This window comes from Aythya fuligula, chromosome 20, assembly GCF_009819795.1.
Source record: "Aythya fuligula isolate bAytFul2 chromosome 20, bAytFul2.pri, whole genome shotgun sequence".
NCBI lineage: Eukaryota > Metazoa > Chordata > Aves > Anseriformes > Anatidae > Aythya > Aythya fuligula.
The window spans coordinates 11,006,211-11,033,524 of record NC_045578.1 but is presented as its reverse complement, the minus strand read 5'-3'; the positions used below and the strand labels follow the sequence as shown (position 1 = coordinate 11,033,524).

The 27,314-nt window shown below is 43.8% G+C and overlaps 5 protein-coding genes across 13 annotated transcripts in view; 1 reads left to right on the top strand and 4 right to left on the bottom strand.

The window, feature by feature from the left end:
• SGSM2 (small G protein signaling modulator 2) overlaps positions 1-4,117 on the bottom strand; it is a 46,521-nt gene extending 42,404 nt beyond the window's left edge. For 6 of the 7 annotated variants that reach the window (XM_032200718.1, XM_032200723.1, XM_032200721.1 and 3 more), the window contains exon 1: positions 4,039-4,117. In XM_032200718.1, the coding sequence (XP_032056609.1) occupies positions 4,039-4,095 (57 nt within the window). In that variant the 5' untranslated portion in view covers positions 4,096-4,117. Of the gene's footprint in view, positions 1-3,693; positions 3,742-4,038 lie in introns of those variants that run through there. The other variant, XM_032200722.1, reaches the window with a different exon arrangement.
• A 5,256-nt stretch (positions 4,118-9,373) lies between these two features.
• TNFAIP1 (TNF alpha induced protein 1) lies at positions 9,374-16,719 on the bottom strand. The gene is made up of 6 exons (XM_032200840.1): positions 16,363-16,719; positions 14,352-14,521; positions 13,041-13,130; positions 12,884-12,936; positions 10,265-10,460; positions 9,374-10,088 (listed from the first exon to the last, which is right to left on the bottom strand). Exons 1-6 carry the CDS (start codon positions 16,577-16,579, stop codon positions 9,870-9,872), a joined length of 945 nt encoding a protein of 314 aa, XP_032056731.1. The 5' UTR covers positions 16,580-16,719; the 3' UTR covers positions 9,374-9,869.
• A 1,815-nt stretch (positions 16,720-18,534) lies between these two features.
• IFT20 (intraflagellar transport 20) lies at positions 18,535-20,225 on the top strand. The gene is made up of 4 exons (XM_032201098.1): positions 18,535-18,664; positions 18,742-18,827; positions 19,177-19,280; positions 19,768-20,225. The coding sequence occupies exons 1-4, from the start codon at positions 18,538-18,540 to the stop codon at positions 19,847-19,849; spliced, it is 399 nt and encodes a 132-aa protein (XP_032056989.1). The 5' UTR covers positions 18,535-18,537; the 3' UTR covers positions 19,850-20,225.
• An 832-nt stretch (positions 20,226-21,057) lies between these two features.
• On the bottom strand, positions 21,058-23,893 carry TMEM97 (transmembrane protein 97). Its single transcript, XM_032201096.1, has 3 exons — positions 23,755-23,893; positions 22,474-22,618; positions 21,058-21,963 (listed from the first exon to the last, which is right to left on the bottom strand). Exons 1-3 carry the CDS (start codon positions 23,875-23,877, stop codon positions 21,713-21,715), a joined length of 519 nt encoding a protein of 172 aa, XP_032056987.1. The 5' UTR covers positions 23,878-23,893; the 3' UTR covers positions 21,058-21,712.
• A 3,067-nt stretch (positions 23,894-26,960) lies between these two features.
• NLK (nemo like kinase) overlaps positions 26,961-27,314 on the bottom strand; it is a 46,957-nt gene continuing 46,603 nt past the window's right edge. For 2 of the 3 annotated variants that reach the window (XM_032200687.1, XM_032200688.1), the window contains one exon: positions 26,961-27,305. In XM_032200687.1, coding sequence (XP_032056578.1) covers positions 27,251-27,305 — 55 coding nt within the window. In that variant the 3' untranslated portion in view covers positions 26,961-27,250. The remainder of the gene's footprint in view (positions 27,306-27,314) is intronic. The other variant, XM_032200689.1, reaches the window with a different exon arrangement.

The following is a 27,314-nucleotide window of genomic DNA, read 5'->3' as shown; positions in this document are numbered from 1 at the left end:
CCACAGGCAACTCTGTACCAACAAGCTCAGCAGCTCAGCCTGTCCATCAGTCAGCTCGGTGTGACCTGAGTGCCAGTGCAAGCTGCAGAGCAATGCCTGCCACTGGGGCTGGGTTTTAGTGCCTAGGAGACATCGATCCCTGCTTCTCAGCAGGGCTGGCAGCCGTGCGCTGAGCTCTCATTAGGCTGCACCTGGTACCTGCCGTAAGCAGCTCGAAGTTAGCTGGGTTACTGCTTCTCCATAGCATCGACAGGTCCAAAGGTTGCGCGCCTTCCCTCCTGGTGTTGGCAGCAGGAGCTGCCGGAGCAGCACTTCGCCAGCAGCTGGGCTCAGCATCTGCACCGCTCTGCCCTGACGACGAGGTGGCCGCTGGCCACGAAGGGGCTCTCCTCAGAGCCCCACATTCTGGACCCAGCTGATCCTACAGAATTAGTACTTAACACACAGGAGCCCTCAGGGTTGCGAAGAAATATCGGAACAACAAAGCAAATGTGTAAGAGGCTCTGAAAGCAGGAATGTTTTATAGCTGAGGACTTCGAGTATCTTGCGCTTTATAAAACTGCCTCGCTGTTCTTGACAACATCAGCTCCCAGCATGGCAATGTGTCTCTTTCCTGTGGCATTGCTGACATGATGGTAAGAACCTTGGACTTACTGGGAGGTGGAGGAGTGACAGGATATCAAGAAAAGAAGCAATGGTGTGAGAAGGGCTCTCGGGTGGGCGCTCTCATGGGAAGCACCCTAATTACCCAAGAAGAAAAAAAAAAACCTGCAGCAACAGTTCAAAAGAAAAAGGTTTGGGACGCAATAACCAACATGACTGTTGGCAGATTTTGGACCCAGGCCCTCCAGAGCTAAGCAGTGCAGACCAGGCAAGCAATCCATGGCTGTCCCCAACCGCTGCCAAATACAGAGCAACCTTTTCCAATTTCCAGGAGGTCAGTGCACGCCAGCAGAACGCATTTGGGAGCGTAGACAGTAGAGGTGAAGATTCAGAAGCTGGAATGCACTGTTCTTCAATCCCACGTCATCCCTCGCTGCCACGTAATTCAGGGGCGCTTCAGGCAAGCAGCTGAAGCAAACAGCTCTGATCAAGCGGAACGAGCCCTCCCCCTGCCCTCCCGCTCTCTGTGCAGGGAGTCGCGCTGCTGGGGCTCTGCTGCCCGTTCCAGGGAGGCTCCTGGCAGAGACACTTTCGGAGCCTACACAAACACCCGCCTGCAGACACTGGCGGACCGACCAAACTGCCAATTAATCTCATTAAAAGAAGCACGAACACACACCTCGCTGCCCCCCCGTACAGGTACACAGACCTACTAAAGCTGCCGGACTGCTTTCAGCACCACACTTGCTGCCAGGGCGAAAGGCTGCCTCCTCCAGCTGCACCCGCATCGCCTGCCGTGCCTCACCTCTCCGTCCACGACCCACAAGGAGCAGCGCAGCAGCAGAACCACAGAAAGCTGTACTTCACCAGCCTGCTACGACAGCCTCCAAAGACACTCAGCTCTCCCTGGTAAATGCAACAGACTGCGTACACCAAAAGTTTAGCGACCCTTAGAAAGCAAGGATGGAGAAAGATCTAACCACCTGAGTAAAAACCTTGGCATTTGAGGAGCAAAGACCATCACAATGGGATGCTGGAGGAGCACCACTGGGACAGTGCAGTGTCAGAGGCACTGAACAGTGCTCACCAACCACAGGAATAACCAGAACCACAGTTAAAACGCATGGCATTTATCCCTCAAAGAAGAACACCTTATCTCCAACACCCTCGCCTTCTTTGGCTTGTGCAGCTACTGTCTGTTTCATTTATTGATCGCTCCTGCTGTACTTTCTGTTACTCGTGATGAAGAACTGGGTGCTGTAAATACAAGCAGGTAAACAAGTCCCGTATTCCCGTTCAGAACTTGTTGCACTCTAGCTGTAAGATGACCAGCTGCATTTCTGAAGTGCTCTGAAACCTTCTTTGGTGAAACTGCTAAGGTTAATGTTATCCTATTTGTTTCACAGCAAGAAAGAGTGCTGGTTTTAAATCCAGAAAGAGCAAAAAAACTTCATTTCAGTAGGTAGACCAAATGGCTAAAGAAAGCTTGTTTTATGAGCCTACTTGTCACAACAGATTTTCCTGCAGAGAGAGATAAATGTTTGAAACATGAACTTACAAGCAGCCTCAGCATGAATCCCAGTAGAGTCAAATTTTGAAAACACATTACATGTCCTCCTTCCTACTAGAGGCAACAAAACACATTCTTTACCAGTGGGAATGGAAAGTCCATTTGAGATAAAGCAAAAAGCATTGCATTTCCCCAAAGGAAAAACGCAAAAGTTTTTCCTGAGAGGGAGAGAAAAAAAAATAAATAAAAAAAACACTTTGCACCAAATGACTTGTAGAGATTGCCCTTTTATATTTTGTGAAGACAACTGAATTTTAATGGGATTGGTGTAAACAACATACTGAAGAAACAAGCTTACTCTGAACTCCAGTAGATATTGAGTTGACGTGGAAATTAAGCAAGAAGATGAAGAGCCTGCATTTAAAGGACAAAGGGAGGGAGCGCAGCTTTGAAAATGTACACAGACTACTCAAGTTTCCAAAGCAAGGAGACCAACACACAGAATACAAACAGGCAGGTACAAAAGGCTGTGTGAAATGTCATACAGGAAAAAAAGGAGGCGGAAAATTCTACGGGATAAGTTTATTTACCATCATTAAGGGTGGCATAATCTGTTGGCTGTTATACTAGAGATTTGCATTCAATTCCTGGTTCCATTGACCAATTGTTTTAAAAAAGGTCTCCATCTCAGAATCTGCAGCTGCCTCTTGGTACCATTTATCTGAATGGCAGCAGAGCAGGCAGGATCCCCGCCCCCCACTACAGGTCTGTGCAGTGCACAGCCAAGGGCTGTCACCTTGACATAAGCACAATTGTCAAAAAATCTCTCGTTATTATTTTACGGTGGAAAGTTCTGGGCAATCTCCCCCAAAAGCCAAAGCAATATAAATCCTCTTAGAGAGCGTTTTGCGGAGTGAGAGAAAAAAAAAAAAGCGAAAACCAAAGCAGATATGCAGATAACATAGTGTATGAATAACACTTCCAAGTAATTTAAAAGCCAGAGTCCAATTGAAACCACTTTAGAGACTTTGAAAACAAATTAGCTTCAGCTTTTTTAATTATATACGCTACTTGTTCTCAGTTCAAGCTGGCTTGGGTCACGAAAATCCATTTCACTTTCGCTCTCACGCATTAGCGCAATATTGCACTGCTCAGACTGGGAGAACATTTCTCAGATTTATTTATACACTCAAACATTAACCCAGGAGAGCAAGTGATCGCAACTCTAAATCGAGCTTTATGCGACCGTGCTTCAGAGCTGGAAGTTTAAGCCGTAATTTCCAACCGAAGCGGGGGCTCTGGGTGCCAGCCCGCGGTGCCCGGTGACAGCGGTGGCTGCCCTGGCCGGGTCACGCTGGGACACGGCCCCACGGCTTCGTGCTCGGGGGGTTCGTTCCGTGGCAGGGCCTGGAACACCCGGTATCTCCCGCTTCCAGCGCCGGGGATTGTGAGGGCAGCGGCTCCGGGACCCCCGGCTTTGCAGCACCTTTTTGGGGGAGCCTTGAGGCACGCTGCTCTCCTGCCACGTCCCATCTCCCCATGAACCGCGTGAGGAGGGGACGGCGCGGGAGGGTAATTACCTGTCAGGCACAATTTACTGCTGCGATGTTTAAGCGTTACCCCTCGGCTGAGCTCCCCGCAGGAGCCAGCAGCTGAGGCGGGTGTGCCTGATGTGCCCGAGCGCCGCACGGGCGGGATGCGGGGCAGCGGAGCGCGGGGCTGAGGCGCTGCCGGGAGCGGCGGCACGGGGACCCGCAGAGCGGTGCCCCCCGCCCGCTTCTCCTCCCGGGGTCACCTCAGGAGGAGCCGCCGAGCAGCCCGCTGCGGGGGGCGCTCACTGAGGCGGCGCCCGGCAGGCTCGGCTCGCCCTTACCGGCCCCGCAGCCCTCCGCAGGAGCCCCCCGGGACCCGCCGCCCGCCCTCACCTCCTTCTTCACGTTCCACAGCAGCTTCTCCTTCACGGCGTCCGCCGAGCAGCTCATGGCGGCGCGGGGCCGGCCGCCCGCGGGGCCGCCCTCAGAGCCGCCCGCCCGCGCGGCCGGCGGAGCGCCCGCGGCGAGAAGCCTCCGCCTCAGCCCCGGCCCCGCTCCCGCCGCGAGTCGCCGCCGCCATCTTCCGCGGCCCCGCTGACGTCACCGGCCGGCCCTCCCGCGGCGGGGCGGCGCTGAGGGGGCGCTGAGGGCCCGGGGCCGCGGCGCCCCCTGGAGGAGCCGAGCCCGGCACTCGCCGGCCCTCAGCTGAGAAAGTGAGGTAAGAGCAGAGAAAACAGCTGAACGGCACACACAGGTAAGGTTACACTGGCAACCTCACAAGCACACCTACTGCAGAACAGAGGCTGAATCTCTGACTGACTCCCTGGGTCAGCCAAGAAAAGTTAAAGACTTCCAAAATACAGGCTAGGTTACTTTTGTGGTCATATAAGTTGTGTGTAAATCTTAATGTAAGATCGATTTTCTCTGCAATTCTTATTAAAAACTCAAGTTTATTCCCTGAACATGAAAAAACAACATTGCTAACCAGTGGTTTTACAATTAAAGGAAAAGCCCACAGAAAGTCGAAGCCGGTTGCCTGCAGGGCACCTCTGAGCACACTGATGGCTCCTGTAAAACTACAGCCTGCAGGGCATGGGCGAAAAGTAGTGGTAGATCCATGCAAAAAGCCATTTGCAGATCCAGTATTTCTGTGTTCCAGGAATCCTAACTGCTTGGTGAGGATCAATAACTAAAATGCAGAACGAAAGTGCAGAGACCAACACGACAAATAAGAAATTTCTTACACTGGAGAAAAATCAAGGAAGACAAAATATAACACTTTATTAAAAATTGGTGTTCCATTTCCACACCTTACTCAATAGTTAATATGGTTAACTGCATTAATTATTTTATTCATAAGACTGACCTTTAAAAGTTAGACAAAAATAAAACAAAGCCTGATGCTATAAGAAAACAGCTTGATCACAGAATGAGTTTAAACAACAATAGTATTTACTACCTTCTGGATACAAAATCTTATAGAAAACCAAAGTGCTTTATTATTATGAAACAAACTAAACTTCAGCATCCCTCTGACTTAGGGGAGGGTCTTACCCCCATTTTTATTACAGAGGAGGAAAAATTATGCACATACAGAAAAATTGACTTACTGTATGTCATCAAGTTAGTGGCAAAGCTGGAAACAGAGGTCGTGCCCCCTCATCTCTTAATAAAACCTCAGTTATCCCAACAGAACGGATGGTATGAGATTTGGCCGTTAAGGTTTCATGCCAAGGATTGTCAGAGGATATAATCTAATTGTGTAAGAAGGGCTCCTGGGCCAGGCACATTCTGTTAAGGTATACCTCATCAGTATTTCTAAGAGTAAATTATGTCTGAAAATTTAAAACCAAATAAAATCTAACCAAAACCACAAGGAGCACTGCCTGTTCCAAGCAGAAGGCTGTTTTTCAATAACAGCACGATATCAGTCTCTTCAGTGCCCTCCAAGCTTGGGTCAGCTTTTTTTTTTTTCCCTTTAATTTTTAACCAAGAATTGTAAGAGATAAAAAGTCATCAGAATGGAATGTTACAATAGGATAAATGTCTTGCATTCCAAAAACTAAATGTCAAGGTGAAGGTTAAACATTTAGTTTTGTCTTGGCATTTATCAAACAGTTGGAGACTGCTACCCTGCAGAGCTCTCTCTTTTGACATTATTGCCTAATTAACACTGATATTGAAGAACTGTTTAACATAAGATACTCACTCAAGGCACCAAGTCTCCTTCTCTGTTGAAAGGCTGAGGCTGTTTTTCAATATGTTAGGACCCCATTAGAGAAACACACAACCCTTTATTACAGTGCTTGTGTACAGATGTCTGTTACTGTTTTCTATTCATACTCTCAGTCTGCTAATACTATATCTGAATGTGCAAAAGTTCACTTAAATTCAAAGCAAAGAGGACAGCGAGGTTACCGCTGAGGCAAAAAGGCATTTCTTCTTCCTAAAGGCTACTTTAAATTCACAGTCACATCAGTAAACACATCCACTGGTGATGGTTTATGTAGGAGGCCATTACAAGTCTCTTACTTTGCAGACATAAATGCATATAATTAGAAATCTATATTGTCTTAATGGTGATCATAATTTATGATATTTAAAGCCAGCAGAGAAAATTCTTAGGAAGCACAGCTGTTTGCTCTAGAAGTGGACAGCTTACTACAAACAAGCAAATGCTGCATTTCAAAGCTGCATTAGCCTTTTCAGTGCTGCTTTTTCTCCTTTCTAGGAGGTTGTAAAAATGAATGTGTTCTTGTCAAAAGAACATATACCCTGCAACTAGGTAAAGGAAGATTAAGATGAGAATATAAAGTGTTAAAAGTTCTCAGAACCTGGCAGTCAGACTGTGCAATCAATATGCCATGATTTTGGTGGAAGAGACATTCAATTAACATTCAGTATGAGAGCAGTTTCAGATAGGCAGGACTCTTAAGAGAACATAAAGTGGTCTGTATTACTTGCATTAGAAAAAAAAGTTTGACCTATGAACTGTGTTAAGTGATGGCAGCATCCATGTCTACATTTAGACTTTGAGATTTCATGCAACTCACCCAATTCTGTAACCAATCGGGTAAGAAATAACCCAGGACACTCCACATTGTATCAGGAACACACAAGCACTGCAGCCCTACCTAGGAAGGGGATCTCTAGTAGTACAATCATTTAGCCGTGTGCAAGTGTCCCACAACATACCTATGCAGAGGATTTCCTGTTGTTCTCCTATTCCTGATGTGTCCACCAGTGGAGGGAACTATAGGACTGTTAGTAAAATCCAACCACAAATATTTATCTAGGATCTCTCAGCCACATCCTGAAAATCTTATCAGGACAAAAACCAAGAACGTGGTTTTAAAATGTCTTTTAAATAGACAAAGCTTCAGTGTTTATAAAATTAGATTACTACTAAGTAAAGCTAACAGCCTGTCAGTGTTCTGGCTACAGTGGCCAAACGCTATTTAAAATCATTCCAGTTTTATTCATAACTTAATCTAAAAGCAGATGTTTTGCAACCAGTACTAACTGGGAGTAGAAAAGGAAGAATGAATGGCAATGAGGGGAAGGTGGTGAAATGAAAAGGATATCTGTAATCATTTAAAAAAACAAAACAAAACAACTGCTTACAGTTGTGATATTCCACATTTCTCAAAGAGGAAGAAGTTATTTTACACTTTTTAAGAGGGTTCTCATAACACCAGGTGGTTCGCAAAAAGGTTTGTTTTAAAAATTAATCTAAATTCAAACCAGAAATTAGTTCTTGTTGGCTATGGGATACAGGGAAAAGAAAACTTGCTAAATCAAAACAGAAGCTTTTTTCTGCTGCTTGCGGCATAGTCTTTCACAATTTGAATCAATCTCTTAGGGAATACTGGGAGTACAGAACTCAGTCACTGAATGAAAGCATCTGGACCTGCAGACTGACTGGGCACTCCTGTTCTTTCACATCCTCCTTCCCAAACCTGAACTTCCAAGAGAGAAGAGGTGCAAAGATGATGTTTTTCTGCTTATAACTTCTTTTAAACAATTTTGCAAGGCTACCAGCATCATTTACTTAACCTGCTAACATTGACTATTACAGTAGCATGAAAAAAATAATCATTTGCCAAGAAATAGAATGACATTTAAAATTCGTATTTGTGGCACATCTTATTTGTTGCAAGATGGGGAAAAAAGTACAGGAGAAAAAAAATGAAGCTGTTAAGTATAGAAAAAAGATCTATCAGTACAGCCTCTGCTGGTAGCTTCAAAGCACCCACCACAATTTAATTTAAATAATATCAGTGGAGGCAAAAAAAAAAAAAAAAAAGGAAAAAAATCCACATCACACTTCAGCACAATTAAAGAAGAAAAAGTCTTTGTCAAAACTAATCGCAGCAGCTGTATTTTCACAGGCAGAATAGAAAAATGAGCTGGAAAGCAACAATTTGCAGAAAGCAATATAAAAAGAAAAGAGGTTTTTAGAGTTTTAGAGAGGCCTTTCACAAAAAAGGCAGGTGCATTACTGTGGCAACACTGCTTCCTGAATGCCTTTCACAGAGTCCCAGCTAGGCAATAAAAACCCTGGAAGCTTGCAGCCATTAGTGTTTTCTTACCAAGCGTCAAAAATTTCATTTTCAAAAGCCTAATTGAATGGAAATCACTATTTGGTTCCCTCCCCTGCTTCTGTTACTACCAAGCCATCTACCATCCTAGTTTTAGTTATGACTTCACTGTATTTGCTTGCCTTTTGCATTAATTTGCTTTAAAACTTATATAAACATTTGGCACTGGTCAAAGGAGCTCAAGACTAATCACTGTGGAATCTGAAGCTTCCCCATTCACGTACAATAGAAAGAAATAAAAGCCACTGTCACATATCCATAGGTGCCAAAGAGCAACCACCAAGTAGTAACCATTTAAGTGGTAAAATTTGAATCTGCAACCTACACCTGAAACATACAATCAAACATTTAAGACATCAGCAACTTTCCATACTAAACTTGAAACTGGATTTCCAGAGACCCAAATTGCAGAACAGCCTTGACTCCAATCGTTTCAGCAGTCCTTTAAAATTAGCACCCAGCCGAGCACTCAGAATAAAGCTGACATACCAGTTTAAAATTCAGTATAAACCATCTCTCCCCTTTGTACACAACCTCTTGCAGTTTTATGCTAGAACAAGATTTTTATGATTATTCTTCTCTCTCCACTTCAACTTCTATGGTCTAGAAGTGATTCAGACAACAAAACTTAAATTCACTCTTCAGTACGTGAACATTACCTACCACTACAAATATTTAGTCTGTACTTCCCCAGTCACTGCAATTTTTCCCCTGTTGCTTGAGAAATTGGACATCAAATAGCACTTTCGGGCTACAGGAGCAAAACTTATTCTGCAGACTGAGATTGGTTCCATAAACAGGGTTATGGCATCACAGTCCTCAACACTGCCAACCCTGCCACAATCTATTCCTGATGTTTTCTAACCAGATAAAAGTTTCTTCCTTCACCATACCTATTTCTCCAGCTCCCCTGACAAGTTATTCCATATATAAGTCTTTTAAATTTTCTCATTTTCACATGACTCTACTCTTACCTTTTCAGAAGAGTTTGCCTTAGAATTCATGACTTTTAAAGACAGCTATTTTGGAACACAATCTTTTGTATGTGCATTGGGGAAAAAACAGGTGGAAGATATTGCACATGCAGTGCATCTGACTATTGGGTAGCTAGACATTTCATCCAAGGGTTATCAGATGTAGTGTTTATTAAAAGTAGTCACGTTTGAGTTCTGTCTGCCCCCTCTTCAGTATCTTGATTTAGGAACAGGAAGTTCCATTACACCAAACCTTAAGACGACAGATATCTGGAAAAAGATTTTCAAATCATACCATCTCACTCAGAAAAGAGTACTTCTCACAGGAAGTAAGATATCTGGCAATCAGATTTAAAAAAGCAACCACAGACTGTCAGAATCAGTGTTTCAGATTCCACTCCTCAAGTCACATGAAAAGGGGGCCAGTCTGTATTTAAAAAACACGGTGCAAAACAAACATATTAGTTCTCAAAGCCCTTGGCCTTTAGTGTTGCTTTGTGTACAAATGCCCATTTGCATCTCTACGGAGACAAGAAGCCAAATGAAGATCAGTCCACAGAGTCCAACCGTCCCCTCCCTACTTCCTGATCTCCCTCAAAGAATATTGATACAAGCCTCAAAACCAAACCCTTTCTCCTTGACTGATATGCTAGTGGCCCAGCTGACGGTCATCATAGGTGCTGTATCTCTTCACATGGATTCGGCGCACTCGGTCACGAAGTTCAAAACCATCATCGTCCTCACTATGAGAGGCCTGGCTTCGGCTCCTGCTTGTTGCTTCCAGCAGAGAGTTATCAGGAACCCGTGGTGTTTCATACAGTAAGACGTTTAGAGTTTCTTCATAAATTCGTGCCTCAGGGAATTCAACCTGCAAAAAACAACAGATGTCCTTCTCCTGATCTATACATGGTAATGTGACTGGAACACATGCCCATAAGAAAGAAGATACATACAGTTAAAAAAAAAAAAGGCACGCACTATGAAAAGAGTAAAATAATTGTAAATGGGAAAGATGAGCAAAGCAGTCGTATCCCAAACCAATACCTTGGTTTGCTTCTTCTCTGTGGCATACACTATAGAGGTACAACAGACTTCAGCAAGTTTCCGACCCTGTCCGTAGAAAGACCAGCAGCAGATTTCATCCCCTATGACATCCTTAATGAAAAGGACTCTGCCGTTGAATCGGAGAGAGAGCTTGTCAAACAGTTCTATGTTCTTCAGCAAGTTGTCATCTGAATTACTGAAACCAAAAAAAAAAAGGAATGAAGTTTTTGTATTTTTTCAACTGGCTATCTACGATATTTATATACCTATTCCACCAGAGCTTTAAGCATTGATCTGACTGCAGAATACAAGCAGTGACTCACTACCATATGCTGCCAAGAAAAGAGAGGGTAATAGCCATCTTCAGATACAAATAAGATGCTCCTGATCCCCAAGAGCAAGCACATCAGCCTGTAGAGGTTAAGCTACATAATCAATAACAACAGCAGTTTTCCTAATCATTACATCAACTTTCTCTTGATTTAAAGCTGAAGGTGATTAGATCAAATGCTAACTGCAGTTCTGTTTAGCTTAGCAACAGCAAAAGTCTAAAGAGTCAATGTGGTCAAAGGCCAGCCAAAAAGGATGGTGTTCTGCATGTAAGACAAGTGATACCTTATACAAATTTATAGGGTGAATAAACTATTTAGGAAATGAAGTTTTGTTGACAATCAGCAAAATTTAGGATCTTATGTACTTTTCAAAGCAAGATCTAGATGTTCTGAAGACAATAAAGTACAGTGTTGTAGCTTTAAAAATAAAGTAAAGCTACCAGAATGCTACCTGTAAAATTTAAACTATTACTCAAATAATAACACCATGACCAACGCCCAAAAAATTAAAAGCATTACTCCTCTGATAATAGCTTGAATCCAGCTCTACCAGAAGTTTGTACTCTGTGCCCTTTTCTGTCTCATTTTATAGGTGACTGGGACTTACATGCAGTTATGTGGAAGCTATTGAATATATTGTCTAGACAACAAAGCTAACTTTACTACCTTTAACAGTAAAATTCCTTACTCATTGGACCCAGAAGCTCAAGGTTTGCACCTTGCTGCCAAGGATTTACCCAGAGGAATGAAATCATACTGTTTTGTGCAGTATCTTAACTTTTGCAAGCAGTCCTGGAAGGCTAGGAGATACTTGTGAAACCAGACACTGTTAATATGAACAGCCAACTGGGCTCTCCATAAAATACTTAGTCTGAGATGTACTTCTGTTCAGATCTAACTCAAAAAAGCACGATGTACAACCCGACACAGTCTTCAGCTCTCAAGAATCACTTGATAAAGCAATCTGGGATTCCACCGCCAGCAAATCCCAGGTTTTATCAAGTGCAGTACTTTATTAAGTGTGAAAAAAACTTAGAAGTCTTCATCCATTTATGTTATTAGACTACACTGACAAAGTAACTATGAAAACTCATAATGATGAATAGGAAGAACAGAAGGAGAAAACTTTTGCTTGCTAGCCACCAGCATAGAATTTTAAATAACAATTCCTCATTTAAACACCATCAAGGCATGAAGATTCATGTGGAAGGAATAATTAGAACCCTACAGCTAGTTGAGAAACCAACACCTCCTGGTATCGGTTCTGTTGCTCTCATTGCTAGCATGTTTACATTTCCAGACCCACGGTGACTAATGTGCTATTCTGCACTTGCTTAGCATCACTGCCATAAACTAAAGGGTAACACCGTGAGGAACGCAGGATGACTGGCAGATACAGAATGCAGTTAGCTGAAAAACAGGCTGCTCTTCAGCACTCCCTCAGGTAGCATTTCCTGACTACCTGAAATTTCATGATCAGAATCCATCTCTCTGACAGACAGACAATCAGTTTGTCCAGAGAAAAAAAGCTTCCAAGATTGCATGTTAGATTGAAAAGGCTGAAATTGAGGATTCTGCATAGCATAAAGAATTACTCACATCACTTCAATGACTGGTTTGGGAAAATCCAGATCCATTCCAATGGCATCATAACAAAGGGATCATGATAGTTAAACCATAAAACTAAATAAATAATGCTACTTAATACAGGAGGAAAGCCAGTAAATTCTTGCACTGTCCCCATCTGGGTTGTTCCTGAACAGAACAGATGCTTTACTCTGTAGCCAAATAATTAATTCATCTAGAGGCACTGGAGGAGATGGAACATCAAGAATTTCTGTACTTCAGGGTAAAAGAGTGCTGGCATAGGTACATGCAGACTCAAAAGGAAAGCTAAACTGAAGAGCGAGGGATCACAGCTGCATTAGCTGTGTACTGCAGAGGTAAAACCCTGGTAACAGCTTGCACTGCATTACCTAAGTTACACCTGGTTTCAGCCAACATTAATAGTCTCATCATTCTCATCTCTTATCCCTCCTCTCTGTTCGTTTTCATGCACAGACCTCCAGCACAACTGATCTTCATGCTACAGTTCCGATACAGTTTGTCATCTCCCCCAGCCCCATTTTAGATAAATTTCAACCAAAAATTGCACTCAAATTCACAGAACAGCATGGTTGTGAGCTAAGTAAACAAAAAAATACAAGTTCAGCTGTATCACATCTTCCTCCACTCCCATAGTTAAAGGTAAAATTTCCCGTAACAGTGGGGTTAAAAAGTGACATACCTGGTGTAAGAGTATTTGTTGTTGCTTCTATTATAGAGCAGCTTAACAACGGGCTATTGGGAGAGGAAGAAAAAAAAGCAGAAGAGTTAAGTTTCGTGTTTGAATAAATTTAGCAAGCATTCGGTTTCTCAGTGGATAGTTGTGGAAAAGCAGTTACTTTCATTGATGATTCTATCAGTCTTTCTTCTTCTTTTGGAGATGTGATAATAGGGATGTTACAGACAGGTTCATACAAGTCTTTCTTGTCCTGTTTAAAAAAAAAAAAAATGGAGAGGAAATAAACTCAAAGAGATAAATGCTAAAACTAACATCTGCTGCTGCTCTCCCTTCCAAACCCTCCAGCCATGTTCCCAGACCCTGTGATGCAAAGGAAAAGCTCTGTGTTGCCATAGGAACCACACAGCATTACCTTGATCTGCAACCCAGAAATACAGCTGAGAGATTTCCTATTCCCAGAAGGCAACAGTGATTGAAATATTGGGATGCAGGTGGATGTCCTTCTTAGCTATAGCAAGGACTCTGAGCTCAAGTCATATCTGGTTTAAGTGGGTTTACTATTCTACGCTTTTTTTGAAGAAAAGGATAGTATGAGTTTGCAGTAGTTTTAATCAAAACACTGCGGTACGTAAGAGTATCACCCATTATGAACTGAACATTTGGCAAGAACAGCATGTCACCAAAACGGACTTCAGCCCCCTGTGATACAAAAGCAACAATCAAGAGCGTGTGGTACAGCCTGTGACTCCAGATTCCTCATGTAGCAAATTAAGGAGAGCTCAATAGCTAATAGGAAAGCTTTAGAACATTTTGTTTTTAGACAAAACATTTTAAATTCCAAACTAAAAGGAAAATTGTCAGTGAACCTTTGCATTTATTTCAGCGGATACAAGAAGCATATTGAACATAATATGAGAGATTTTTGTCGTGCAAAAAATATTATTTCATAATCTTAAGATTAATGATATCTATTATATCTGGGCTAACCTCATTAAAAAACTGGCGAAACAAGCTGATTTCAGTCAGCTGAACTTGAACTTCTGAGACTAGTGAAGTGAATAAAGCCAACGTGGGCTTACGTATCTGCAATGCCTAGTAATAAAATAACAGAAAGCAAAGTCCTTAAAGTAATGAGTGCTTACCAGATCAATCTTTTTCTCCATTAAGATTTAAACTCAGAAAAAACATGAAGTTACTTGAACGGGTGCTGCTTATAAGCATTATCTAATCGGAAGCAACATAACTTGCAGGACTTTTAGACAAATCCCATAAGATCTTTTAAAACACACATTCAAAACAGCCATGTTTATTCTAAAGATCTCACTTGACTGCTGTTTCATTTTTGCTACGTTACTTTGTCTATCTACGACTGGATGCATCTCTAAGGCCATGAAACTCTCGTGTTGTCTACAGGAATTTTTATAAGCAATGCACACACCAAAAATTTTTACAGGCTACTTCTACTTCTTACCTGCAGGGCTGCCTGGCACATGTCCACTAAGCCTTGAATGAGATAATACTTGGCTTCTGCCATCAGCTCTTTGATCTCCTGCCTGTGTTTTGGAAGTGCAATCGTGTCATCTCGGAGATAGTTTAAAATTGTTCCAAAGTGCTTCCCACAGCGGTCTATAAGGATCCAACCTGAAAAATAACCATCGAGACATTTCAACGACCTCAACGCTAGGAGGCAAGAAAAAGCTGCTCAGAAAGGTTGAATAAACCTACTGCTTCCTGAACTCCACGATATTCTTCCCATTTCGTTCAGTGGAAGTCTTTATTGACTTTCAGCAAATTGAAGTTGGTTACAGAACAGAACCCGACAGTGGAACCATTCTTTTGGTACCTCCTATGTTCTCACTACTTGCCAGCACGCCAGAAGAAAAGCCTCAAACTAAAACTACTTGGCTTGCTATCACTAGGCATTAAAACAATGCAGCAGGCCCATGACTATCAATCAGGCAGTGTGCTGCCGGACCAACGTTATTTTCTGTGCTTCATCTTTTCTGTATTATGTTTTGATTAAAGGAGTGGACCTTTACAACTACCAAAGGAAGTCATTAGTTTACATCTATTTAACTGACTGGCTGAGCATTTCAAGCCTTAAAAACAATATTTATTGTTAGGTAGGTTGCTAGTTCTATTTAGACACTTGTCCTATTCCTAGCAAAATGGAGGTGTGCTGTGTTTGGGAATAGATTTTAAAACTGTTGCTACAGTGTAATGCTGAGCAATTCAAAACTTACCTGTAAGAAAGCCAAGGAACGACTACAATAGAGAACTCAAGAACGTTTGCAACAAATTAGACTGGGTCTAAGTTTTGTGGCCTTATAAGAAGGATTTGGCAGTTTTCCCACCATATCTTCTCCTGCTCAGAGTTAAAGAGAAGTGTTCCAAAGATGCTAAAAGGTAGGCTAGCCCCAAAAAACCCACTGTTCTAGTTTCCAAACAGAAGGAAAGAACAGGACAGGGGTAGATCAGTAGAGAGCAGAGGAGGGATGCAGCACAGGAAACAGCAGGAGACAGTTTTTGCAGTTCCAAACATCCCTGAAGTGACGCTCGCTAGGAAACAGGATGTCTGTCTTGCTGGCAAACAATAGCAGTGGAGGACATACGTAGGCAGAGGTCTTAATACAGTGCCAAATCCTTTTCCATAGCGTGGAAGGCAGGCAAAAAAAAATAAAAATATCTGGGGACCTAAGCATAGAAGACAACACTGGGAAGACGGCTAACCCACTGCTAGTCTCCAGCTGCAGCTGTCTGAAGACGAGCAGAAGAGCTTTCACCGATGAGCATTTGGAAACCACTAGAGGCTAAATACTTGACATCTTCTCTGAACTTCCCCACAGTGCCCTGATTCCTAAGGTACCATTTTTCCCTGGACTACTATAGAGAGGGAAGTTAAAACATTCATATCCACTGCTGACAAATACTACTTTTCTTAATTGTCCTACTCTCTATTATGAATTTTTCTGCTGCCAATACTCAGTATCCAGCAGGAGGTAACACAATACTTGCCTGATGGCCGAATACCACTGCAACATTGTCAGCCACAAGCAGAACATGCTGCTGGGAAGGGTAAAAAAAAGTCTTCAACACAGCAAGCAAGGCTGTCCTGAGTTTTAATGCTGAAAACTGAATCTCCCCTCCCTAAAGACATTTCGATTAATGCCACTGCACAACACCACGTAAATGACAACCCACATGCTGTCTGTTCAGTCCTGATAACAACATCAACAATCTGCATACCAACTGCGATTGCAGGAAAGAGAACCAGTCCTTCCGCTCGTTAATTTTAGTAATGAAAGAACACGTTTTTATAACGCACAGAGGATCGTTACAGCCAATGGGATATGGCCACCTAATGTTCCACGTTATTTTTGGAATACATCTTTACATCTTTCACAGGGCATAGTCTTAACATATCTGAAAAACAAAACCCAGTTGTTTTACAGAATTCTCAATAACAGAAGACATTCCTGTACCTTCCTTGTCCGTGAGCACTTCCATTCTGCCGCTGAACATGGCCTTCAGCATCGTGTCGTGCCTGGTCAGTACCTGCACTGTAGTGTAGTACAAGGAGCCCCCGACGTTTAGCCGCACGTACTTGTTACCGAGGCTGCCTCCTTTGAAGCTGCAAGCTTTGGGCTTGGGCCCTGCAGCTGGACAAAGGGTGGTGGTTAGACACGTGTCCCCCGACATCTCCTTCTGTAGGTAGATGACAACCCTGCAGAGCGTGGGCTTGATGGACTCCGCCGTGATTGGTGACGAGTCACAAGTCACTGGGCGAGGACGGTGAGGCCACAACGGTCACGACCACCGGACCCCTGAAACACAAACGTAAGATCAACACAGAAGCCCACAACTTCCATGAAGAAACAAAACCATGAAGTCCATGTTAAAGAAGAGACAAATTAAGGAGACTCCTAAAGACACATCCACACAGATTCTGACAAAACAAGATCTAGGTGTTTTTCAAAGAACTCTCACAGCACTGCGGTGGCTGCTCAGCACCACGCAGCCAAGTTACGACTGCATCACCGTGAGCGAGGTCAGGTTAACTTGTCTGGACTTCCTGTTGTTCAGGCTCCAACCAACACCACAATCACCACACAATACTGCAGCCCAAGCTGAAATGCTGGATGGAAGTCAGCTCCCTCTCAACTTCCTGAAAGAACGTAACTTTTTTGTGCAGATCTGAAGCAGGATGGAAGAACTCATGGCAGTGCCTTCAGCTGCAGCGATATCAGAAGCGCTTAACTGGAGGCATTTACAGAGCCTGCAGCAGCCTCTTCCTCAAACGCCTTGCCAGTGAAACGCTCCAATACAACTTGCTGTTTCCTGACAACTCCTTTCATTCAAAGCTTTTTTCCTCCATCCTGGAAAACCAGTCAATGTAATTTTAATCTTTTATTATTATTTTTAGGCCCATCCCACCCTCAAAGTATGGCCACTATTTGGAATATCTGTTTCGTTAAAAGCCATATGTTCACTGCTTCTGTCTCTCCTCTGTCTCACTACACTTATCGTTCCATCAAAGATGAGCTCAGATTGGAAACAAACAGAATAAAATTCAGCCTAACAGGTGGGATCTGAAGTTCTTTAATTGGGAAAGTAAAAATACAACCTCCTCATCTATCCTTCTTTTTAATAACTCTTGTTCTCAAAAGCATTTTGCTGTTTCTTTGTTTGTTTGTTTTTTATGTTAAAACTATTTCAGACTACAAATATTTCCTCCCTTCTCTGTTCCATGACTGTAGGACATGAGTAATCTTTTATAAATAAATATAATAACCTGCACATTTGCTAATCTGCTAAGGATGTTACTGTTCTTCCCGCATCCTTCTTCCTTCTCACCCCACCTCAGCTTTCAGTGTGGAACAAACCCTGCGACTCGCTACCATCCATACAGCAAGTTATTTACCAGCTTCAGGTGCATCTTAAAATTGCTAGAGATCTTAATAACTACTGAACATGGAACAAGACCTAAAATAGCATTATTCTGCAACTCCCAATTCAGTTACTGTAACGAAGCAAACACTCCAGACAAAACACGTCCTGTAACAAGCAACACAGACACCGAGCAGCGCATCAGGACAGCGACAGCACCAATTTTAGCACCACGGGAGCACACTTTGTCTGTAAATGCTTTAACGGGGCTCCCGCTCGCTGTGACCGAGCACACCAACCCCAGCCGCAGGCTCCATCGTGCAGCCGACCAGGCGAGGCTTTGCCCGGTTACCTCCGGCAGGCCTGCAGCAGGGAGCCGAGGCCAGCAGCGCTGTGCAGGGAGCCCCCCCCGCGGCACCCGCGGCACCTGCGCCAGGCGGACACCGAGAGGGGCTCAACGCCCGGCAGCGCTCCGGGGGCCGCGGGCAGGGAGCGCTCCGAGCGCCGCCGCCTCCCCGCCGCGCTGAGGGGGCCCCGCCGGGCCCGGCCCCGCTCCCGCTCCCGCTCCCGGGCCCCGCCGCTCACCCGCCCGCGGCCGCCCCGCGCCGCGCCCCGCTCAGTTCCGCCGGCGGCCCGGAAACGCGTCCGGGCCCGGCCCCGCCACCGCCCCCAGCTCCCGGCGGGCCCCGCGGACACCGCGCGCTGCGGCCGTGGCAGCCGGGGCCGGGAGGGGCCGGGAGGGGCCGGGGGTGGGGGGGCCCGGCGGGGCCATGGCGCAGGCGGCGCTGGGCGCGGCGGGGCTGCACTTCGACGAGCTGAACAAGCTGCGCGTGCTGCAGCCCGAGGTGGCGCAGCAGACGGCGCAGCTCCGCGAGGAGTGCAAGGCCTTCGTGGACAGTAAGTGCCCCCCAACCCCCCCCCCAAACCCCCGTGGCGCCGCGCTCCCCTCACGGCCCTGCCCTGTCCCCCGGCAGGGATCGCCGAGTTCCAGAAGACGGTGGGCGGCCTGATCGAGCTGGTGGACCAGCTGGCCAAGGCTGCGGAAAGCGAGAAGATGAAGGTGAGCACAGGAAGGCACCGGGCGGGCACCGCGGCACGGCCCCGAACAGCCCCGAGCAGCCCCGCTGCTGCTGCTCCCCTGTACCCCGATGGCTTCGTGCTGTATTTCTACGTGGCACCAAGCGGTATCTCTTTCCTCCTGTTACTGTGGAAGCAGAAATGAGGTCTCCAATGCCTCGATCTGCCCAACCACTACAGGGACTGCCTGCCTGCTCTGCCAGTGTTTATCATTATGATGCCCCCTTTTTTGCTAGCGTGGCTGAAACGCTTCAAAATCAACCTGCTGGTAGTGAAAGGGGTTAAAAAAAATATCTGGGTACAACAGCATCACTGAACGTCTGTTTTGACAGGCCATTGGTGCACGAAACTTGCTGAAGTCTATAGCAAAGCAGAGAGAAGCTCAGGAGCAGCAACTTCAGGCTCTAATAGCTGAGAAAAAGATGCAGTTGGAAAGGTGAGTTTTCTGTTAAATACTTCTTAGGCATTGATTTAATGGTTGAAAAGAAAGCAGTGTAATATATGAGAAATGGCTCAGTTACACAGACTGGAAAGTTGTTCTTGCTGTCTGTGCCTGGCTGCAGGATGCTGCCTGAAAAGGGTCTGTGTACAGCTAAGGTGCGTTCTGCACAGAGCACACACGGAACAAAGCAGGGCTGTTTGTGTGGTGAACAGAAGGCCCTGACTGCCACTTACTGAGAGTTCGTTTCTAATTGATTTGTACAGCTAAAAGAACAGAGGTGGCCTGAGCTCACGAAGAAATGAATAAAAGTAACAGAGTGCCACGTGTCTGACTTCTAAAGACAGCTTAGAACTGCAAAGTCTTAATTCATGCTACCATTGCTTTAACGATGACTTATATGCCCAGCCTAAGCTTCCTTTACCTCAGACAAATGAGCGTTGTGCTAAACCATCAGCTGGTAACCTTTTATATTCTCTTTCAGGTACCGAATAGAGTATGAGACTCTGTGTAAGATTGAAGCAGACCAGAATGAATTCATTGACCAATTCATTTTTCAGAAATAGAAGATTTTAAGATTAAAAAACAAACAAACAAAAAAACCCACCTGATTTGGAGCATTCCAGAATCCTGGGAATTTCAAAAATATGCAATTTTTCACTGTGTATGAATGAATAGATGGTTTGTACAAATGAAAGTGTCTCTTAACACAGTGTGAAATACACTAAAAGTGGCAATAAGGAGGGCTTTCTAACAGATGTAAAGACTGTTCTGTCCTTTAATTTTTATAAAAATTTTTGTACAGTTAATATTTCAAATTATAGTTGAATTAATACTACTTCTACTGTTCCTATGTTAATATCTCACTTTTTGAAGTGTACAGCTCTTTCAAAGAAATCGAGAAATAAATTATTGTTTTTGGACTTTCTGGGTATACCAGAATTAGTTGTTCCTGCTGTGTTATTTCTGAGCTGAACAGTTTACAACTCCCTGGATATTAATTGTGAAGAATTTCCTATATGTAGAAATTTCCATGTTTATAAAAACACACAACAGAGAGAAACAGCAGTAACTTTTACCTGTATTGACCAGATTATTTTTCTATCTAGTTAGTTAGTTTGTTTTTCTTAGACATAACAGAAGTGATCTATTACAGATACACAAAAAGTAATTAGAAAATATAGCAGAATTTTAGATTAAACTCTCTGAAACTCATCCGTGCAGGTAGTGATATTAGAGTAGAATATTTTCATGAGCATTTCAACTATAGAACTTCAAACTGTTGAGCCAAACCCTTCTAAGTGTATATTGGCACCAGGAGCATGTAAAAATCTAAATACGAACGTGACATTTAAAAACTGAATGCCCATGATTTAAATGTGATCTAAAATCAAGCCTCATGTTGAAGTGCCAATAGATGCATTTTGTATCTTGTCTTTAGGCAACCAACTATGGAAATGTTGCCTTTCTCAAACTTTGTGGAGGGTTTAAATTATACACCAGTAAAGTCCTGAAACACATAGGCAATGACCAAAAAGCCTGCTCAGTGACCTATATTTTTTGCATGAGTCTCCAAATGTCACTTACAGATCTGATTGAGAACTTAAATAAAACCTAAGTTTCCTTTAGTCATTTCCTTGGGAAGATTAAAGGCAATGTGGATGTGTTTAGTTATTTCCATACTAGAAGTGATTTCACAGAAGACAAAAGTTTACAAATCCTTGTTTACAATTAGTGAAGTACTTGAAAATCCTCTAGGAAGAAATATGCCTCATTGTCAAACAAAATTAATTTTAATTCGGAAATCCAGATTTTGGCACATTATCGCTGGCCAGATGTTTGCAATTAATCAAAATTACAGCAGAGGAAGAGAAGGTGAAATTTTAAATGAAGGGATGAGAAAGGTAAGGATTATTACATGATTTGAAATGCTTCAAAAGTTGCAGAGAAAAAGATTATAGCTTTGCAAATTTGTATGTAATCAGTTACGGATTTTGTAGGATATGTTCTTAGAAGACAGATTTCTTACTGAAGTCCTCTTGGAAAAAGGCAAGTTGAAAGAAAAGTGTCAGCTGCAGTTTCCACCCCCCCCCCACGTCCCCATCACACGGTTACACATCAAATGGTTAAAAGTTCGTTTTCCCGATACAAAAGTACCGCACAAAATCGATACTGGGAGCAGAGCTGCTGGGTCCCTTAAGCTATGCACAGCCCAGGCACCACAAGGAGCTGCCAGTTCAGGCTTCTGCCAAAGCTGCTCCTGATTAAAGGAGAGCTGCAAACTCAAGCCAATTCGAACTTTTCTTGCGGGAGCCTGACGCTCTGGTGAGAGGCGTTGCACTGACAACACGAGACAGGTGTTCGTCCCAGAGGACTAGGGGCTGAATCAAAACAAGTATGAATGTTGTGCATCCAGCTTTTACAGCAGACTACTTCCTCTTCCTTTTCTCCACTTGGTTGTACTGGGGGCTGTACAGCATGGTGAAAAGAATCAGAAGTGGTATCAGCAAGTAAGGGATGTATATAGATAGCAGAATTAGGCGTTCCTGTTGTGTCCGAGGACCCAAATGCTCAGACTTTGAGAAATCATGAAAAAGGATGTGAGCAAGGATAGCAACCAAAGATGTAGCTACATGTGTGGAGTATATAATTGCAGGAGTCCTTATCCATTTGCAACCACCTGTATGGAAGCAAAAAAGAAAACTATTTAAAAGTTTTGAAACAAGCTGAATTTGGTGACTTTAAAATCAGCAGTATTATCTGTATCTATCACAGGACAACCATAAGCCATACCAAAAATGTACTAGAAAATAAGTACTGGTAGCAACCCAGAGAAATAATTAAAGCTTTCATGACTAAAACTTCACATGCGCATTCTAAATTTCCACACAGTTAGAAGTGGTGAGTACACAAGCACGATCCAGAGCTTCGCTGACATTTGTAGCTTGCCAGATGTTAATTGTCGATGCTGGTTTCACATAAGTGACTGCTGCTGGAAAGGGTCTGTAGTCTATAGTATTTATTTCTGACAAGGCTTCTTCTACTCTTTCTCAGATGAAACTTGCCATGAAAATAGCACTCCATGGGTTATGTCCCTATAATCACTTAAGACTGATAAAACTGTGTCTGCAGCCAAAAAGCACTACGCATAAATGCTGCACAGGACATTTTCTTACACTTTTATACCAACCTTTTATGAAGGCGTACGCTGCAATGGGAAAGAAAGGCATTTGTAGGAAGGCTTCACAATACATAAACGCCTTAAACCACTCTGGGGGCTGCATCATCATGGGATCTCGAAAGGTGACTGCATACCACTCTAACAACTCCGTCAGCTTAAGAAAAAAGAACAAAGCTGCAGATTAATACACTGAGTATCAATGGCACAAGGAGAAAAATAGTTTTTGGAAAGCAATCGGCACAATTTCCTACCAAAACGAGACCAAAATCACAACAAAGCTGCACGTTGGTATCAGCAGATAGGAACAAACTCTCGCCTCTCCTTCCTGCCCCTGGCAGTGCCCATCCAGGGGGCTCAGCACCTCCCCGGGGGTGGCCGGGGGCAGCTGCCCCAGCCGGGCCCCCAGTGCCTGGCAGCGTGCGGGGCTGGCGGCTCGCTGCGCTGCCCCAGTATGATGGAGGCATCGGGGCTTGGGGAGCTGCGGTTAGTTTCCATGACAGAAACGTAAGCTCCAGCACGGCTTTAAGTTGGACTTTGAACAGAGAGATACGTATTGAGGTTTGCTGGTTAACTATTAATTAGAAATGGTTCCTCTAATGAAGTAATTGTACAGAACGGCAAAAATCAAATGCTCTAAATGTAAAGCTAGTGGGAAGGTACCGGACTCATCCTGATAGCACGGGTCAAACCACTCATCTTCTATTCATCTACCATTTTAATTGCCTTCCACAACGTTATTCAAAACCCAGCAACGTAGAAATTTTTACTAATCAACGTGGCTGTCGGCCTGCCTGCTCCCACGTGGCAGTGACAGTTCCCCTCGTGTTTCCAGCAGGCCGCTGCGAGACCAGAGCTCGGCAGCCCCCAGTGCCGGGTGACAGGAGCCCAGCAGCCCCAGTGCCGTGCTCCCAGCAGTGCTGGCAGTGCTGCAGGTATGTTCCACGCGGGCAGATCGTGCTGGGCCGCTTTGCTTCCCTGCACTGCGAGACGCGCAGCCCACGTCCCCCATACAGCGGGAGGGCCGCTGCCCGGCCATGGATTTTTTGGGCGCTTTTCTTGCCTGAGCTCCTCACTGGAGGCGTTCACGCTGGCAGGAGCAGCCTGCACTGCAGGCTCAACCAGCTGCTGAGCGTCCCGGTGAACTGCGCTAGTTCCAGTCCCTAGGCGGGTGGCTGCAGGCAGAACCTAAATCCCAGCACAGCACAGCACAGCCACGGGAGCGCTGCTGGACAAACCCCGCGCTTCCCCCCCCACCCCACCTCCCCCCCGGGACCCCCGGGCCCGACTCACGCTGCGCGGGTAGAGGCCGTCGGCGGGCAGCAGCGGCTGCAGGTCGATGAGCAGCGAGATGGGGATGTGCGACACGAAGTAGAGCGCGAAGAGCCGCTCCGCGCACCGCCACCACCCGGCCATCGCCGCACGGACCCGCCCCGGCACGGCCCGCGGCGGAAGCGGCGAGCGGAGGCCGGGAGGAGGCCGGGGGGGGGGGGGGGGGCGGAAGCAGCCGAGCCCCGCGGGCTGAGGGATGGAGCCCCCCCCCCCCCCCCCGCTGCTGCAGGCGGCCCCCTGAGCGCTGCCCGGGGCTCGCTTGGTGGTGCTGTGGCAGGGGGCACCGCCGGGCTGCGGCCGTCCTCACGGGGCGCAGGGTGGGAGGTGCCCGTGCAGCTCACGCGGCTCCTGCCCGCAGCCCCGCACTCCCAGTGATCAATGCCACACATGGCTCTACTCGCTCCCAAGCTGGATTGCAGAAGTACGCAATTTTCCCATGAAATTATAATTTTAAAAAATTCTTCTGTCAGGTATAAAGAAGTAGGTACTCTGTTACCGAAACAAATAAAGCATAAACAAGATTATTAGAAAAATCGCTAGCCAGTAACCATTAACACTGTCTGTTCGGTCTGGTAAGCATTCATAGCCTCGTGGTAGCGCAAACAGCAAGTCCCAAAATTGTCTTTGGCAGAAGCAGCTCTTAAGAGCTCTCACTTTCATTGTAATCAGCTTACATTAAAAATGTAAAATGCAGTAGAGGCTACTGAAAACATTAGCATAGCTTTTTTTGTTGTTGTTGGTAGCTACGTGCACACAATTTTACTAACACATTTGTGCCAATTGTGCCAGTTTTAAACTACTCATTCTGCACAGTGCCTTGCCCACATTCATACCAAGACACCCTGGAAGGTAAATGTTCAAAAAAAGACATCTTACTCTTAATACATTTAAGAACAAAATTAACTCATGAGCCTCTAGCGATGAGCTCAAAAAAATACACTGATGAACAAAGTAAACTTCACTAACTGTACCATTTATGCACTCATACCCTAACAAAACTGTGTGTCAAAATGCAAAGACCCAGCTGTATGTACCTTTGTTTCCTAGTCTTATGCTGAAGGAGAATCTAACAAACAGAATAAAAAATGGCAGTGAATGAACAAAAACTAGTTCAGCAATTGACAGCCATGAAGCAATAATGACACCAGCATCACCAGTTCTAAAACATGTTAAAACTTATCTCGTAAGCGTATGAAGACTTGGAAGAAGAGGCATGTACCTGAGTCCCGGTATCTGTGGCACCCCTGGGAAGGCAGACGGTGCTAAGAAGGCTTATCCTCTTTGTGTCACTTCAGTTCTTATGATGTCTTGAGGCTTTAACTACACAGTTCAATTTGTTTAAACAAGTCATACACATAAAACATGAACATTTTTATTCATATTGCTGCAACACCACTGCATGTTGGATTGTTTCCATTTCGAGTATAGAAAAGATAAAAGCATTTGCACTGTAAAAAATGTCACAAACTTTGCAAATAGAGTAAAATCTACACTTGCATGGATGGCTTTCAACCTCTCAAGTGCCAGTAAGTTGCTTGTTTTCATTTAATCAGCAAGTTTTGCCTTTATCCAGGATCAATTTTAAAGAGTAAATGAATATCATTAAAGTCACATATATGTTCATATATATGCGTGTATGCAGATGCATGTGTAAAGAAATCAAAACCATGCCCGAAACAAGATGTTATAAACTCTTTTTACTTGTATTCTTTTAGACAGCATTTAATCAAGATTGTAACAATCGAATCTTAAATAAAGGTAGGAGATGAGATAGGAAATAAAGATAACACACTTCTTTTTCAAATGTCACATTTAATGTTTTCACCACTGTACTTCAAATCTACATTTTACAAAGTGACCAGCAAGTGTGCCACATTAACTGACCAACCTCTGAGATTTTACCTTTCATACCAGTGTCTTCTTGGGCTCTTTTAATTAAACACGTTTCTCATTCAAGTGAATTGAAATGCTTCAGTTGGTTTTATTCTCAGGAGCCTCATAAAAAACAAAGATATTGCACCATCTTTGTTCAGTTATTCAATGTTTGTCTCTTTCACAGCAAATAATTACTTCATTGAAGTTAAAACTTCCAAACATAACTTACTAATAGTCTCCAATTTCAGCTCAGATCACTCGTTGAAAATACTCTGCTAAATACAGATAACTTACAATAACTTTAACAGTTAATTGTCCATAACAAACACCATGGTTTTTCTCCAGACCAATGTTCAAATTTTAAGACCACCCTTTAATATTTCTTTGTACAGGTGAAAAACAGTCTTCAATTTTCTAGTCTTGTTTTAAATATAAAAGTTGGAAGGGACATTCAAGTTTCAAGTCTCCACACTGAACTTAAAAAAAAAAAAATCATGTGGAGGTAAACAAACCAAGTTGTATACTCCAGGAGGTAGAGGCCTTCAATTTGTGTTCATATATACATATGCACAGAATTCAGTGTTCCAACAGAAAAAGAATTAGCCAAAAAGTAATAAAAGTTATTTACTACTGTGACATTTCAAGACTTCCACAGCTTTGCCTAAAGACACAAACACAATTAACATAATTCCCTATGTGCTTTTTTTTCCTTTCCTTTTTTTTTTTTTCTCTCAACTGTCCAGTGCAGGAAAAAATTCTCACAAAATTTCACAGACCTAAAATGTGCAAGCTAGTTTCTCTCTATACAGCAATGATGTCAGGGATCTCTGAAATTAGCCCATAAATGGAATTATTTACACACATAGAAGATGCATGCTGGGGGGTTTTTATGTAAGAAAGAGCAGAAAAAACTTCTAATAAAAATAGATTAAATATATATATATATTTATACTGGGTAAGGAAACAGAAGTTTAGTCTCTCCTAGTCACAAACTCATTCTCTCTACTCACAACATCTGATTTTAGAACAGCACACATCACCATCACAGCTCTAGTGAGAAGCTATTTATAGATTGGATCACCAGGTGACATGCCCACCTACCGTGGTCACTGTCATCTGACATGACTTCATGATTGGTCGCAGTCAAGTTTTCTGTATTCCTTAGTTTTAGAAAACCCCAAATCTTCAGGAATGGCTCAATATCAAAATGTATGTCTATCTTTTTGTACAAGCTCTCTTTGATTAAAAAAAGAAAAGAAAAAAAAAAAGAAAAAAAGAAAAAAAATCCTTCCCAAATTTGGTTCAATTCTGTTTGTTCTGAGCTGAGCCATCACAGCTGCACTAGAATTCATAAAACACGTGCAACTCTGGGTAAAATATTTTCTTCTAAAAGCACAACCACTTTACAAGATTAAAAGTCTAGTACATTTCTAAATATTATTCATATTGTACAAGTAGTGGTTGTTAATTTAAAACTTCATTAGTAAAATTACAGTACAAGCATGATTAACCTCCAGAATTGCAAATCCCAGACTCCAGTGGAAAGCTACATTACATCTTCAGTAGTATATTATCTTCCACTTTACTCCCAAACCAGTGGAGATGGCGGCATCTCAGACGGTTGAGCAACTGTGGAACTAGAATGC